The sequence below is a fragment of the Ascaphus truei genome, chromosome 13, assembly GCF_040206685.1.
Source record: "Ascaphus truei isolate aAscTru1 chromosome 13, aAscTru1.hap1, whole genome shotgun sequence".
Taxonomy (NCBI): domain Eukaryota; kingdom Metazoa; phylum Chordata; class Amphibia; order Anura; family Ascaphidae; genus Ascaphus; species Ascaphus truei.
The window spans coordinates 30780183-30795178 of NC_134495.1; the positions used below are offsets into that span (position 1 = coordinate 30780183).

Below are 14996 nucleotides of genomic sequence, written 5' to 3' on the forward strand. Positions count from 1 at the left end.
AGTACCGGCAGCAGAAGGAGAGCTGTAATGCCACTTTTCAAATCATTAGTAAGGCCTCACTTAGGTGTATATACACAGAGGTCCGTTAAATCTGGGCACTAACGTGACATTACTAAATAGGTATTAGCTTCCCTGAATTTAATGGGCAGTTCAAAGCTAAATACATGCAAACCCAACGTCTGTTAGCATTAGCATAGGCTTAACACCATGTGAAGTTAGCACTGCCCTGTGTTAGCTTCAAGTAACATGATGTTAAGCCTGTCTTACATAAAGGTGACGTACATTCCATTCAGACCCTGAATAGGTGTTTAAGTAAAAAAAGAGAAGACAGGAGAGAAAACTAACCCAATAAATAACAATACGATAGTTAAATCATACCCAACTGTGGTCTTACACTTATCCAGACCCTATAAAATTACCTATTTCAGGGTCTGAATGTGAGTAACGCCAAGTTTAGCTATGACCTAACTAATGCAACATTACATCCCCGAGTTAAATATAATGGAGCTTTGAGGAGCACGTATTTTGCATTCCATTAGCACGAACGTCCGTTCGTAACGCAAGGGCTTGTTACAGGTGAAAAACAGCATTGTTATTGAGATTTGAAGATCCCCGTTGGCACTTAACTGAAGTCAACGTCTCGGTAAGTCATCAACGGACTTCTGAGAATGTACCCCTTAGTGTACTGTGCTCATTTCTAGAGGCCATACCTTCACAAGGACACAAACATGGCGGAGGTGGTACAAAGAAGATGGAGGATAGCAAGTTCAAGGGAAACGTGAATCATTAGTGGTGCATGGAACAGCCTTCAGATGTGGAGGAGGCTAATGCAGCAAAGAAATTTCAGTAACCACTGCAAATAGACACAAGGGTATGCTAAATATTAAAAGGTCCAGGAACCAGTAGGGATCTGAGGCTTCAAAGCAGGTAGGAAAATGGACAGACTATGGACCAATTGCACAAAAGGGTGCTAGGCTTTAGCGTGCCTAAACTGGTGTTCAAATAATCCTTTTGTGGATCTGGGCCTATGAAGCACAGTGGTCAATATCACATTTGTTTAGTGCGTTTTGAAATGTTATTAATAGTAGTTTTAGGAGTCCAATGTGGGACTGCACTTTCAAGGGCAAACGTGTTAAAGATTCTAAAGAAAGCCACTTGGATCGGTGCTTTGTTTGAGTTTTCTTTTAATCGTCTAAACCAGTGGTCCTGAAGGCGCACTAACAGTGCAGGTTTTAAGGCTATTCTCATTAGCACAGTAGCAATGAGAGGAACGAACCTCAGTGTGTGGCGCTACTAGCCCAGTAGACACGCGTGCATCCACATTAACCCTTGATGTACCAGAGTCCTCAGTATAAAGCACAATGTTGGCACAATGGAAAAAGCTTTAATGATTAAGAAACAACAAAAATTTGATAGGGACAAAGCCGATTATGAGAAACAACAGGTCTATATGTGGCAACGCAATATTACCAATACAGCCAAATTTCAATCAAAATCTTATCAGAAAGGCCAGAACAGCAAAAAACAGGGAGAATCCAAGACCCCCAATAAATCTATCCTTAAACGGCAGGGGGGTGCCTCAAGTTTCGAATCAGATGGTTCGGATTACGAGAACCGCTCACATGGTGTTTCATTTTGTGATACTGATGATGATTGGCGAGCGAAATCTACCTCTCCTGAGAATGGCTTTTTTCAAAAATCTATAGCCATGTCCTCAAAGAAAGAAGAAAGACCATCATATTCCCTTTTTCAACAGGAGTCAAAAAACGAAAAAGGACAAGGAGATCGTCCAAGAAGAGGAGGGGGAGGAAGAGGGGGGTCCAGAGGTTCGAGCAAGAGGAAAAAATATGCATAGTGAATGAAGTGGATAATGTTATTAATCTTTCCCACAAGGAGCTCACGAAAGAACAGTTGTCAGTTCTCAACAGAGGACTGAGTTTTGCCCCCTATCAAGATTTTAATTTATTCAACACTATCATTGACCTCCAGAAGTTTATTCGTAAACTGTCATTAAAGAAATACTTTTGTAGACGTGGTACATTAGAGGTTCCACTTTATTCTGTGACAAGAGATTTATTAACTGGAGGGGACAGTGAGGTAGAATCGGTAGGGGGTTTAGAATTATCCTCATTTCGTGAGCAATGTGTTTTGTCTGATCTTATAGATCTTTATGCTGAACAATATCAGGAGTTAGATCCTGAGATCCCTTCATCATTCAGCTTCTTTGGTCAATTACACTCGGGTCTTAAGAGGAAATCTACCTTTTCTCCTCAAATTTTTAATAATCATAATATTAAGACTTTTGAGAAGCTGGTTGAGAGGGATCTCAGGTTACTGGCTAGGGGTGTCATACCTTCAGGTGTTCCCTTTTGTGATAGAACTAATCTTACCGATGGTGAATTCCAAGAGATGCTTGTTCTTAGAGATGATAAATCCATTACCATTAAGAAGGCAGATAAGGGAGGGGCCATTGTGGTTCTTTCCTCTTCAGATTATCAGGAAGAGGCGTTGAGGATACTTGGAGATATTGACTCATATAGGAAATTGACTCAAGACCCTACGTCAGAGTATTTACAGGCATACCCCGCATTAACGTACGCAATGGGACCGGAGCATGTATGTAAAGCGAAAATGTACTGAAAGTGAAGCACTACCTTTTCCCACTTATCGATGCATGTACTGTACTCCAATCGTCATATACGTGCATAACTGATGTAAATAACACCTTAGTAACAGGCTCTATAGTCTCCCCGCTTGCGCACAGCTTTGGTACAGGTAGGGAGCCGGTATTGCTGTTCAGGACGTGCTGACAGGCGCATGCGCGAGCTGCCGTTTGCCTATTGGGCGATATGTACTTACTCGCGAGTGTACTTAAAGTGAGTGTACTTAAAATCTTATTTGTTTTAAATTCTAAGGCGTATGAGTTTCTTTATAATGCCTCACCCATTGTACCCATCTTCCACCATCTCCCAAAGATCCATAAGTCACTGGTCCGCCCCCCGGGGCAGCCCATTGTGGCTAGTATTGGATCTTTGGGAGATGGGTTGTCACGCTATATTGATGGCTTTTTACAGCCTTTAGTTAGGAGTCTGCCCTCTTTTCTGAGAGATTCTATGGATTTGTTATCTGCTATTAAGAATATTCGCTGGCAAAGTAATTTTAGATGGGTCACGATGGACGTGATGTCGTTCTATTCTATCATCAATCATGATCAAGGTTTACAAGCAGTTCAATTTTTTCTTGAGGCTTCAACATCATCTATTTCACTGTGTGCGTTTCTTTTAGATTCTATCACGTTTCTTCTCACTCACAACTATTTTTCTTTTGATGCACAGTTTTACTTATAAACACAGGGAGACAGCTATGGGGACGTCTTTTGCCCCCTCTTATGCTCATTTGTTTATGGGTCTTTGGGAATCCACTCACATTTTCGGGGATAATAATTATTTTCGTCATCATATTATTTTCTATAAGCGCTATATTGACGACCTTATTATGATTTGGGACGGGGATTTGTTGTCACTGAACACTTTTATTCAAACATTAAACATTAATGAATTAAACCTCAAGTTGACATATGAGGAGCACATTAATCACATTAATTATCTAGATATTACCCTATTCATTGATACGTTAGGGAATATTCAAACAGACATCTTTAGAAAGCCTAATTCAAGAAATACATTGCTAGAGGCAGATAGTAGTCATCCAAGATCTTTGATCCGCAGTATACCGAAGGCCCAATTTCTACGGCTTAGACGTCTTTGTTCAAATGAAGAGCTATTTGATCAGCAAGCTGAGGTCCTAAAAATAGATTTATCTCTAGAAGATACAAACAAGAGTATATTGAGGTAGCATACAGGAACACAAAATCATATACAAGGGCGGAGTTGCTGTCGCAGCCTTCAAAGAGAGCTAAATCTAGACATAAAAAAGATCATGAGATAGATGGAGGTAAATCACTTCTGTTTGTGACCCAGTTTAGTCGCCAGGCAGAACAAATACGTTCTATCATTTATAAACACTGGGGGACCCTAACCTTAGATAAAAATTTATATAGCTCAATAAAACAGGGGCCAGCTATTACATTTAGGAAGGCTAAAACTTTGTCTATCTTTTTGTCCCCCAGTCTATTTAATTCATCCATTACAGAGGATAATAGACTAAGAAAAATAAGGGGCTTTTTCAAATGTGGCAAATGTTGCATCTGTTGCTATGCAAAACCTATCAAATGTGTTGAGATCATTTATCCTAAAAGAAAGGTGAGGATCCCATTCTTTATTAGTTGTGATTCAAAATTTGTGGCATACTATATCACCTGTGGCTGTGGTAAGGGCTATGTTGCCGTACCATACGTCCTGTGAAGAACAGGATTATGGAACATATTCGATCTATTAAGAGGTCAGACTTCATGTTACCTGTTTCAAAACATTTTACCAATTGTCCATCTGGCAACTTATCAAGATGTTCTGGATACATTCATTAGACACATTGTTTCCTTCAGGAATTAATACAGAGTGGAATCTGAAACATTTCCTTTGATTTGATTTAAGCTGTATTCAATCAATTTTTTCATGGTTATTCAACTAATATATTATGGTTTAACCTAATATTGCATTTAAAATGTTCTTATTTTCTGTTGCTAGTTTTTGCTGCCCTCTGGTGGATATATATTTGTGTCAGCTTTCTTCTCGTGTCAGGTCATTTGATATTACTGAATTCTTTCTTACTTGCAAATATTGGAATTTATCAGTTATGGGTTAATACATAGGTAGATAGATTTATAATTAAAGTATTATTCATTTTATTAGAAAGTTTTTATTATTTTGAGTTATGGCTTTTGTATTATATAATATCCAATATTTGCTTTACATTGCTCCACAGTGTTTAGTTATTTTATGATGTTTATGGATGTTGGTCTTTGTATTCATTTGTATATGTTGTTATGTCTTTGTTCCTCTCTCTTCTCGGGTGCACCACCTCTCCTCCGTGTTTTCATTCTCACCGAGGGTTTGTGTTCCAGGGGAGGTTTTTTTTACCTGGACACAGGTGGGTGGTGCATTTGAGAGTGAGGGCTATAAAGAGCTGAATTAAGACCACTGAAACTACTCTTTGATAAAGCGCCCTTGGCGCAAAACGCGTTAGAGGTTTCTCTTTTTAACTAGGCATGTTTCAATAAAGTTTTTGTTATTTTTTCTATGGGCCTCCAGTTCCACGTTTTTTGCTGTGCTCTCAGTTTTCCCTTTTCCGCTCATTAGCACAGTTGGCCCAATCATTTTGACTGAACCACCTGTGCTCATGCAGGGGTATCCTTAAACCTGCACTGCTGGTGGTCCCTGAGGAGACCTCTGTTCTAAATGGTACAGTTTGTTCAATGTGGGGGGGAAAAAAAACACTTACCCTAAAAATCCGAAAATGTCTCTTGCTGTAGGTTTTATATTTGTCAGTCTGATTTAGTAGTGGCTTATCAAAAGTGTAGTCACATTGTTTGTCTCTTCCAAATACATAATCCTCATTCACACAGTCTGATAAAAAGATATATATATATTAAAAAAAACATTAAAAATACATAATTCAATATTTACACGAACAAAATGAATGCTGGGCCATATTTACTAAGTAGTGCTAAACTATAAGTTAACAGGACGTAAGGTGCGTTATAGCTAAACACTACTTAAGAAATATGGCCCTTTGTGTTGCTAGCAGACAATCCACTGTCCATTTTTGTTAGACAAACACAGACAAAGGCTACAAATTGATCTACAGTAATAGTGTTTTATTTTCAGTATCTAGCTCAATAAATTATCTAGCTCAATCAATTATTGTGGACCTTTTCAAATAAAGTGTCTTCAAGGAAAAAAAAAACGAATGCTACTCCACATATATTGTTCTGATAGTAACATGCATTCCAGTAGCCATCTTAGAAAATGCAAAAAATAAAGTAAGAAAAAGGTCCAGGTAGTCATTTACCGCTGTCAAATTACTTTGTTTTTAGGTCTCCAAGGGATTAAATAAAAATATAAACAAACCATCTACAGTAATCCTGTGTGCATGTTGGTGTCAATTAACTGCTCTATACTCTAGGCCAGGGGTAGCCAACTCGAGCCAAAGACTGAGCCACCTGTGCTAAAGCTGGGATATCCTGAAAACCTGACCTGTTGGAAGCTCTTGAGGACTGGAGTTGGCTAACCCTGGCCTAGGGAAAAAAAGTCCTAAATATGTTAAAATCAGATTTAAATTCAGCCCCGCATCCTCAAAAACAGAGACCCAAAATAATGAGTGCTACTATTATGTTTAATAAACACACAATCCCAGCAATCTCTAACCCCAGAACCCACCACATTAAATATAATATATATCTATGTCAAAAGGAGTGCTACTAAGCGTGGCCAAATGTATACAACAAAAGACAGCAGAGGTTAAAGAGAATTTTCCCAGGTAGTGTTAGGACCTGCATACTGGTCATGCCATGAAGTGGCTGCAGGATTATAACGCTTTGGCCAAAGGATTTAACTAAATGACCCTTATTCACGAGAATACCAACATTGACGTATTTAACTATGTATTTTGTCACATTGGATGTAGCATTGGGTATTTTTGTTGTTACTATTATGTGACTGATTTGTGTATCTTGTGCGGCAAAATGTAAATATAAAACTAAATAAGGAAACACAGATATCTCCAATTATTCATATCCTCATTTTAGCTGGGTGGGCATAATCCTGTTTCGCAGTATACAAACTAGCCAAAATGAACAGAAATAAGGTACGCACCATGGTTCAGAAACCCTTTTCCAAGAGCCCAGAGACGGCCCCAGGGCTGAGGGAGGTGATCTTCTTCGGAATCTTCCGGAATAGATGCAAGATCATGCACTGGGACTGTATCCAGGGAACTCAGGGTACCGGAGCCGGAAGACGACGTCTGACTTGCAGACTGAGGGCCGCTGGATGATGAGCTAGAGGTGCCTTGAGATTGCTGGGATTCACCTTTTGTCTCACGGAACATCATTCAGCTAAATGATACAAAAGCAGCGTTACCATCCTTTGTAACGTAACTAATATACTTTTGCAGGATATTCTAGCTATATATAGAATGCATATTTGTTGAACTAAAGGATTATTAGGGTGTAAACCAGTGATAACTAGAATGAGGTGTGCATATAACAGGGGAGATGCTGCATATATATATATATATATATATATACACATGTCTGTGTGTGTTCATCCGGTACGCGGAAGATCCTTGGGAGGACTTCATCCAGCAGTGGATCGACAAGGGCTTATGAAGATGATGACATGCAGTATACACATATATACACGTGCGTGAGATGGTGTGTGTGTGTGTGTGTGTGTGTGTGTGTGTGTGTGTGTGTGTGTATATATATATATATATATATATATATTAAACGGAAATAGCCATGTTAGTCCAGTTGCGATAGTGCAGAATAAATGTGTACTTCAGTATTAGGTGATGCCTTTTTTTATTTGGACTAACAATTGATATAAGACAAGCTTTGGAGAGTTTTCCTCTCTTCATCAGCTCGGTAAGGCCTCGGTCAGGGTGGCGCTGGGCGGGCGGGCTCACCCTGGCCGCGATAAAACACATTGCGGCAATGTGTGTGGCCAGCGTGAGCGACAGAGCAAGCAAATTTGATTTTGCTGCTTGCAAGCGCATCACGTAAGCCAGCTCTGTGGTGTCGCGGCCGCGCCCTCAGGCGAGCAGCGCAACAGTTCCTTGCCTGGCCGCAGCCTAATACTGATATACACAGGTTTCTATGGCTTAAGCAGAGATTAGAAAAGAAAAAAGAAAAACAAAGAGCTGTTGGTGAGGTGGGTGGGAGAGGGATGTTTGAAGACACTGGACGGGTAATAAAACGGTGACATCCCTGTTTCTCCCCTTCCCTGTGTTATTACCCTCCCAGTAAATGCTATATATATATATCAGTCGCAGTGTTTTAATGATCACGTGATCGTCACAGCTACGTCACGTGTTTACGTCACGTGTTTGCGTCACGTGATCACCTCACATCCCGCTATAGCCGCCACCGGTTTGGCGGCACAAATCCCAGGCGTCACGCAGTGTGGCTGCTGAGCAGCAGCAGCAGGGCGAGGAGGTGCGAGCGGGCTTATCATACACAATACGGAGCCTCACCTTCCTATATGTCCCCGCCGCGGCCAGCACATAAACAGGATGAGCAGCAGTTCCTCTCCTGGCGCCATCCACAGTCAAACAGCGCTGACCAATCAGGACCTGAGAGTCAAACAACTCCTACCAATCAGAACCCGAGAGTCAAACAGCGCCGACCAATCGGTCTGAAGAGTAGCCGTAGGGGCGGGGTAACCTTTCTCACCTGACGCCTCTTCTGTCAGGTACACGCACCTCGCACGCGCTGAAGATCAGGTTACCTGAGGAGGAGGAGGGTGTCGCCGCCGGGAATTGCAGGGTTAACTGCAGGGTCCAGGGACCCTCCTCCTCCGCTGCATCACTTCCGGGTGACATAGGTGTCATCACCGGTGGGGAAAGTAATGGGGACGGTGAGAGCGGTGGGTGACACGGCCAGGCGGCTGATGGGAAGGGCGCCTCCGGTGACGCGGCAGCTCGGTACCGGCGCGAGCAGGAGGCCACGCTCCCTGTCAGCTGGCGGGTCCTCTCACACCGCGGGGGTCACGGTGCCGGGAGGTGAGCGCGCGCTCTGCGTGTCCGCGCGGAGCGGCCTGTGCTGGAGTTGTCGCGCGGCGCTGAGCAGGGCTGAGCTCTTCTGTCCGTCCTGCACCTCTCTGCAGCCGCCTGATCACACCAAGGATTATTTCCAAGTGCTGGGTTGGTAAGATACTACTTTGCAAGGTCCATCCAGCTGTATGTCCAAGGTGTGCCTTTTCCTTTGAGGTATAAAAGGGAGAGGGGCACAATTCGTAGAAAATACTGTACCAAAAGGCCAGGTCCGGTGAAAAATACTCAGCGCTGCATAAATGTGATAACGAAAGAGTTATATTAAACATGCATAATAACCAACCCATAGTGGGACCTTCCTCAGGGTCGGAACCTGGCTGTCGCAGTCGCGACTGGCTACAGTGCAGGCTATCCTGCTTAGGTTGCGCTTATAGTGCCGGTGATGTCACGGTGCGGTCACTGGAAAAATCGAATTGACGACTTCCAGCGACCGCGCCGTCGCGTCGCTTCTACTATAAGGCTGCGGTCCCAGTCACTGCTACAGCACACGCCTCGGCGGCGTGCACTGTGCGTATAAGCACCGCCCCGCTGTACTTGCTTTTCAGAGGGTATTTAAAATCGGATGTAGAGGTGACTACCACCTGATGGTCATGTGTGCCCGAAACGCGTAAAAAGTGGTAGATTTATGCTTGTCTCCTGATTTTATGCCACTTGCTGCATTTTGCATGTGGTGACGGTCGAGTTGGGTCTCCCTTAGAGATTGCCTAGTGCGGGTTGTCGAATTACTGGCTACCACATCCAGCCACCGTATACGGGTACGCTGCTTTGAGCGAACCCAGAAGTGGCTGTGAGGGACTGTAGCCTGCGTGACGTGAGGTTTCAGCTGTTCCCAGCACGTGGGAACACAAACCTCTGTCTGCTGACTACCGCCGAGCCAGACACCCACGGAGCGGGGCAAAAAGGAGATAAATCTGCACCCGGATCAAATAAGCCTGCAGTACAATTTATATACAGTATTGTATCGCTGTGTGTGTGTGTGTGTGTGTGTGTGTGTGTGTGACCACGCAGTACTGAAACAGTTATTTACCAGGAAAATGGTCTCTTTTTCAGGGCAAATGGTTGTCAGCCCAAACCACCAGAGCAGGCCCCCCAGGGTTTACTTGACCTCAAACTTATGTCATTATAAATGTGTTTTTTGTATTGTGCATTTACATACACATTGAACTATTGACATTTATTCCAATTAGAATATTTTCTCTGTTACAGTGACAAATCATTTAATGTCGATATCCAAGAACTGCAGAAAAAATACAGGAATCTACAGCGTTTGCTTCACCCAGATCATTTTAGTCAAAAGTCACAGGTAAATCGTTTGTTACTCATGTAAAGTGAATCTTGTGCATTTGTATTTCAGCAACAAAAAAAGGAAATGGACCTCCAGCTCTTGCGGGTCATGTGATCGCTCTTGGCCGATCAAAAGACCACGGCAATGGAGGAAGCTTCAATTCTGTTTCGATTGGGCTGACCACCCTCTAATAAATGAACAAGTTCTTATGAAGTATATACCTGGTACATCATAAGGGCTTCGGCATACCATGAAAAAGTGTACATTTCCTTCATCAATAAATAATTATTAAATAGTTTGGGCGGCATAAACTCCATGTGAGGAATTAAAATCTGCCTTTACATTTTATTCGATATGCATCCTATTTTGTTGAATGGGGAAACCTTTTATAATACTTATAGGACAAGGGCTTGTACGTTCAGTAAACTATTCATTTACTTTACAATGTTTTTCCTTTTCAAAATAAAGCATTATTTTCTCTTTTAGAACGAACGTGATTTGTCAGAAAAACAGTCTTCGTTGGTTAACAAAGCTTACGGCACACTTCTGTCTCCTTTAAGTAGAGGACTGTATTTGGTAAGACTTTCTATTTTTCCTAATTCCTTGATGTATTCTGAAGCACGAGGGGAGTAGGGGGGGGGGGGATAGAGGGAGATGATATTTCAGGTTTGGAGACACACACACTTTTATTAAAGGTTACACTTGAACTCCTATCCCTTAAGTTTAGTTATATTTGTACGTATTCTTTATCTTTTGCTCCGATTTGTCTATGTATTATTTGATAGGTAATTATTATTCTTGTTAGAAAGATGCTAGAACTTCACAGTAGTGAATGCAACATCTAAGGGGCTGTTGTTGACCCCTCTGGAGTTGTTCTTCTTTGTTCCCCTTGTATGCACCCATTTGTGAACCAGAATATTAGGCTGAAGGGGGCTTATTTTATAGTTAGGAGGCATATATCCAAAACACTGATGTGATTTAAGCCGCATGTGAAAAATATAAAGGGAAACTAAGAAAATAAATACTTCAATGATTCACACTTTCATTAATCTGGTCCCTTCTATAGCTGAGTCAACATGGCATTACTCTTGAAGACGGATCGGATGGTGTTGTGGATGCACAATTTCTCTTTGAAATCCTGGAAATCAGTGAAAAACTGACTGAAATAAATGGTGATGCCGAAATTGAAGAAATTGGAAATGTTGTACAAGGTAAAATTGACACTATTCATGAATTTAGTATGTTAATTGCACTTCTGATATGTCGGCCTGTATCCGTTTGCAACCTAATTACAATCCACTTTTCAGCAAATTCTATCCAACATCTCTGATATTTCTATACTTTCTCCTAAGATTTTGAGCAAATATGAGGAGCCGGGCAGAAATGAAAAGAGAACCTAGAAATATTAACATTTATTGTTTGTTTTTAACGACCGTGCGTGCTATTCTAAACCTGGGTTTGTTTTAACATCTCTATGAAGAGAATGCATAAATATCTATAGTTTGAGGAAACCTATGGTATTGTGACGTGAGTGTGTCAGGCAATCTAGAAACATGGCTAATTTATGGTATTTTTATTTAATTTTATTCTTCACAGCCAAATGTGAGAAGTTGACAGAAGAAGTCAGAAATGCCTTTCAGCAAGGTACTATTGTTTTAATTTTTTTTATTCTTCTGTGATTTGCCCAGTGTTTAATTTAAAACTACAGACGAAGCCATATCCTACATGTTTTTTTTTTTAATCCGTTCTGTACTATGAGAAAATACTTGTAGCATTTAAAAAAAACAACTCTAAATGACATTTTTAATGTATTATAATGTGACAAGCATTTTGTGTTTCTGTAGCAACCATTTACAAAGTCACTTCCTCTTCTGAAATAGGCTCTGGCACACCCCTTTTTGAGTCCTGCCCTCTCTCTCTAGCAGTACACCAATTGTATCTAGTTACTGTCTGATCACATGAGCTTCCCCACAGAACTTTGCATCTTTGGTCCTCTTCTGCTGCACTGGCAGCCATTTAGTGAACCCCCGAGCCGAACCTTCGCCTATCGATCGGTAATTTAGCTAATTACTTATCATTGTGTAGATCAGGCCTGCACAACATATGGCCCGGCCTCTCTGTGCGGCCCGCGATGAGATTAAAAAAAAAAAAAAATGGCGACGATTCCCAGCGGTCCCGGGGGTGATGTGAGGTGCAGGTGAGGTGCAGGGGGGGTGATTGGAGGTGCAGGGGGGGTGATTGGAGGTGCAGGGGGGGTGATTGGAGGTGCAGGGGGTGATTGGAGGTGCAGGAGGGGGTGATTGGAGGTGCAGGGGGGGGTGATTGGAGGTGCGGTGGGGGGTGATTGGAGGTGCAGGTGGTGATTGGAGATGCAGGGGGTGATTGGAGGTGCAGGGTGGGGGTGATTGGAGGTGCAGGGTGGGGGTGATTGGAGGTGCAGGGTGGGGGTGATTGGAGGTGCAGGGTGGGGGTGATTGGAGGTGCAGGGTGGGGGTGATTGGAGGTGCAGGGTGGGGGTGATTGGAGGTGCAGGGGGGGTGATTGGAGGTGCAGGGGGGGAGAGTGATGTGAGGTGCAGGGGGGGTGGGATGTGTGTGGTGTGTGGTGTGCAGGGGGGTATAGTGTGTTTGATGTGGAGAGGGAGTATTATGTGTGTTGGTGAGGGGGAGAGATGGGGGTATGAGAGATAGATGGGGAGTATCGCAAAGGTTGATAGTGAGGGGTTCTGGGGGAGATATGGGGATGATGAGAGGTGCTGGAGGAGATGATGATGATGATGATTTTACCCGTGCGGCCCAAATTTTTTTTCCTTGGAGCAGTTCGGCCTTTCTCGCTTTACGAGTTGTGCAGGCCTGGTGTAGATTGTATTTATGCTCATACTAAAGGAGGAGAAAAAAACAAAAAAAAACTGGCTACTTGGACTGCTGCTTTAATATCCAGATGCAGCCCGATTTGCCTTTCCCAGAACATTACAATTGTCCCCCGACTCAGAGGAAAGCGGCCGCTGCAGCACCTCCATGTCCTAAAGAAAACCTGCGATATTCTGCATTATCAGCTGGTGCAATAACCTTTTACATCTGTACACATACAATAGTATTAGGAGGGAAAACCCTCATTAATTGATAACATGTATGAGCTGAAAATATGTAGGCATAACAGCCTCAAATACTGATATAAATAAGTGCAAAGGGTTAACAATACACCCTCCACACAATAAGACTGGCCAGTCTTTGGATAGATCTGTGAATACAGCAGAGCATGTGTGCAAGAACACCTAATACATGCAATCTACAGTGCTAGCACAAACGGTAAAAAAAAACACACTATGAACCAGAATATATCCTAATAATAATTTTATTTTAGGATATATTCTGGATCATAGTGTGTTTTTTTTAATTTTTTTTTTTACTGTTTGTACTAGTACTGTAGATTGCATGTATTAGGTGTTCTTGCACACATGCTCTGCTGTATTCACAGATCTATCCATAGACTGGCAAGTCTTATTGTGTGGAGGGTGTATTGTTAACCCTTTGCACTTATTTATATCAGTATTTGAGGCTAGATGCCTAGATGTTTTCAGCTCATTCGTGTCATCAATTAATTAGGGTTTTCCCTCCTAATACTATTTAGAGGTTTTGGTGTCAGGGACTGTTTTAACCTATATGTCTATGGATGTGACGCTTTAAATAAAATGTATATGTTTATACTATATTGGAGTATACTTGAGTGCTATATGGGACACTTTTTTTCTCTTTTTTTGTTTCCACATAATTTTGTTCCAAGCATCGTTAGTGGCTGTTTTATATGAGCTTACACACTAACTACTGTATAGTACTCTTGCACATTCAATTTGTAGCAGGCATTTTTCTTCTATTTGCACATACAATTGTGTAAAACATTTTATTGTAAATAATTCATATTATATGGATAGGCATCCAATATAAAGGAAGGAAAATCATAAATTAATATTCACAATGTGCAATTATTTCAGGGAGTTCACCCAAATTGTGCAAACAAATGTAATAAGTGAACTGTGCTCAGTGGGAATATAAACCTTTTTTGGTTTTCTTTTTTTTTTTCCAGGTAACCTTAAAGAAGTGAAAATACTTTTAGCGAAGATGAAATACTTTTCTAATATACAAAACCAAGTGAAGAAGAAAATACTTCCTTAGATGCTTTACCACTTTGGTACTGTCCCCTCGTCAAAAATGAATATGCTGCGCTATTGATTTTATCTTCACACTGCCAATCACCAAGTGCTGCTTCTACTTGAAAAACTGTAAAAAAAAACAAACATAAAAAACACATACTTTGACTCCCCAAGAAATATAACCACAGACCCACTTTGTCAATCGCCATGATGACTTCTAACCTCGTTTAACGCCAATATTGTCAGTGGGGAAGAACTGGGGTTGCCTACAAGGCCAGGCTCTGCAGGATCATGTTCGGCAGTGTGAAGATCTGCAGAATTTGTCTACTTCAGTTTGTTTTTTTTAAACCAGGACTTTGATTGGTAGCAAGTGCCTAGAAAGTCAGTATTTTTATACTGGGTAAAAATGTAATTCCCCTCCCCCAAAAATCCCCTTTTAACAATGTTGCCCAGTTTACCATATTTATTCAAATGTTTTGTGTTTTACTTCTCATTGTACAGTACAATAAAACACAGATTAAATACTTTTTTTAATATTGTACATATATTTCCTGAAACTTTTCAAGTATTAGAGTCGCAATTTGTATGCTCTTCTTCAGACGGGACATGGGGCCAGATATAGCAAGCTCCATTATATGAGGGCAAATAACGTTCGGTTAACTGAAATAGTAACGGATGTTATTTTCCCTGTGTTTAACACAGCGGTGCACGAAGTGGGGGGCGCTGGATATTTTTTGGGAGTCGCGGGCGGTTGCAGAGGTCCCGCGCTCTTCCCCGAGGCATTTAAAGTAAATGCCGGGGATCGCGTGAGGCCTCTGCAACCCACCATGA

The 14996-nt window shown here is 41.7% G+C and overlaps 2 protein-coding genes across 5 annotated transcripts in view; one reads left to right on the plus strand and one right to left on the minus strand.

Annotated features, from left to right (window-relative positions):
* CHEK2 (checkpoint kinase 2) overlaps positions 1–8679 on the minus strand; it is a 47117-nt gene extending 38438 nt beyond the window's left edge. The window contains exons 1-3 of one of the 4 annotated variants that reach the window (XM_075569015.1): positions 7914–7957; positions 6774–7012; positions 5401–5525 (exon numbers count right to left, since the gene is read on the minus strand). In XM_075569015.1, the coding sequence (XP_075425130.1) occupies positions 5401–5525; positions 6774–7008 (360 nt within the window). In that variant the 5' untranslated portion in view covers positions 7009–7012; positions 7914–7957. Of the gene's footprint in view, positions 1–3617; positions 3818–5400; positions 5526–6773; positions 7013–7913; positions 7958–8151 lie in introns of those variants that run through there. The other 3 variants (XM_075569014.1, XM_075569017.1, XM_075569016.1) reach the window with 3 other exon arrangements.
* On the plus strand, positions 8377–14706 carry HSCB (HscB mitochondrial iron-sulfur cluster cochaperone). The gene is made up of 6 exons (XM_075569018.1): positions 8377–8824; positions 9937–10033; positions 10502–10591; positions 11082–11226; positions 11612–11659; positions 14099–14706. The coding sequence occupies exons 1-6, from the start codon at positions 8526–8528 to the stop codon at positions 14185–14187; spliced, it is 768 nt and encodes a 255-aa protein (XP_075425133.1). The 5' UTR covers positions 8377–8525; the 3' UTR covers positions 14188–14706.
* The last annotated feature ends 290 nt before the right edge of the window (positions 14707–14996 follow it).

Coding starts and splice junctions, on each gene's coding strand:
- HSCB (XM_075569018.1), top strand. CDS start 8,526: ATGGGGACGGTGAGAGCGGTGGGTGACACGGCCAGGCGGCTGATGGGA. Junction 10,034..10,501: donor ATTTTAGTCAAAAGTCACAG/GTAAATCGTTTG, acceptor TTTCTCTTTTAG/AACGAACGTGATTTGTCAGA. Junction 11,227..11,611: donor AATTGGAAATGTTGTACAAG/GTAAAATTGACA, acceptor TATTCTTCACAG/CCAAATGTGAGAAGTTGACA.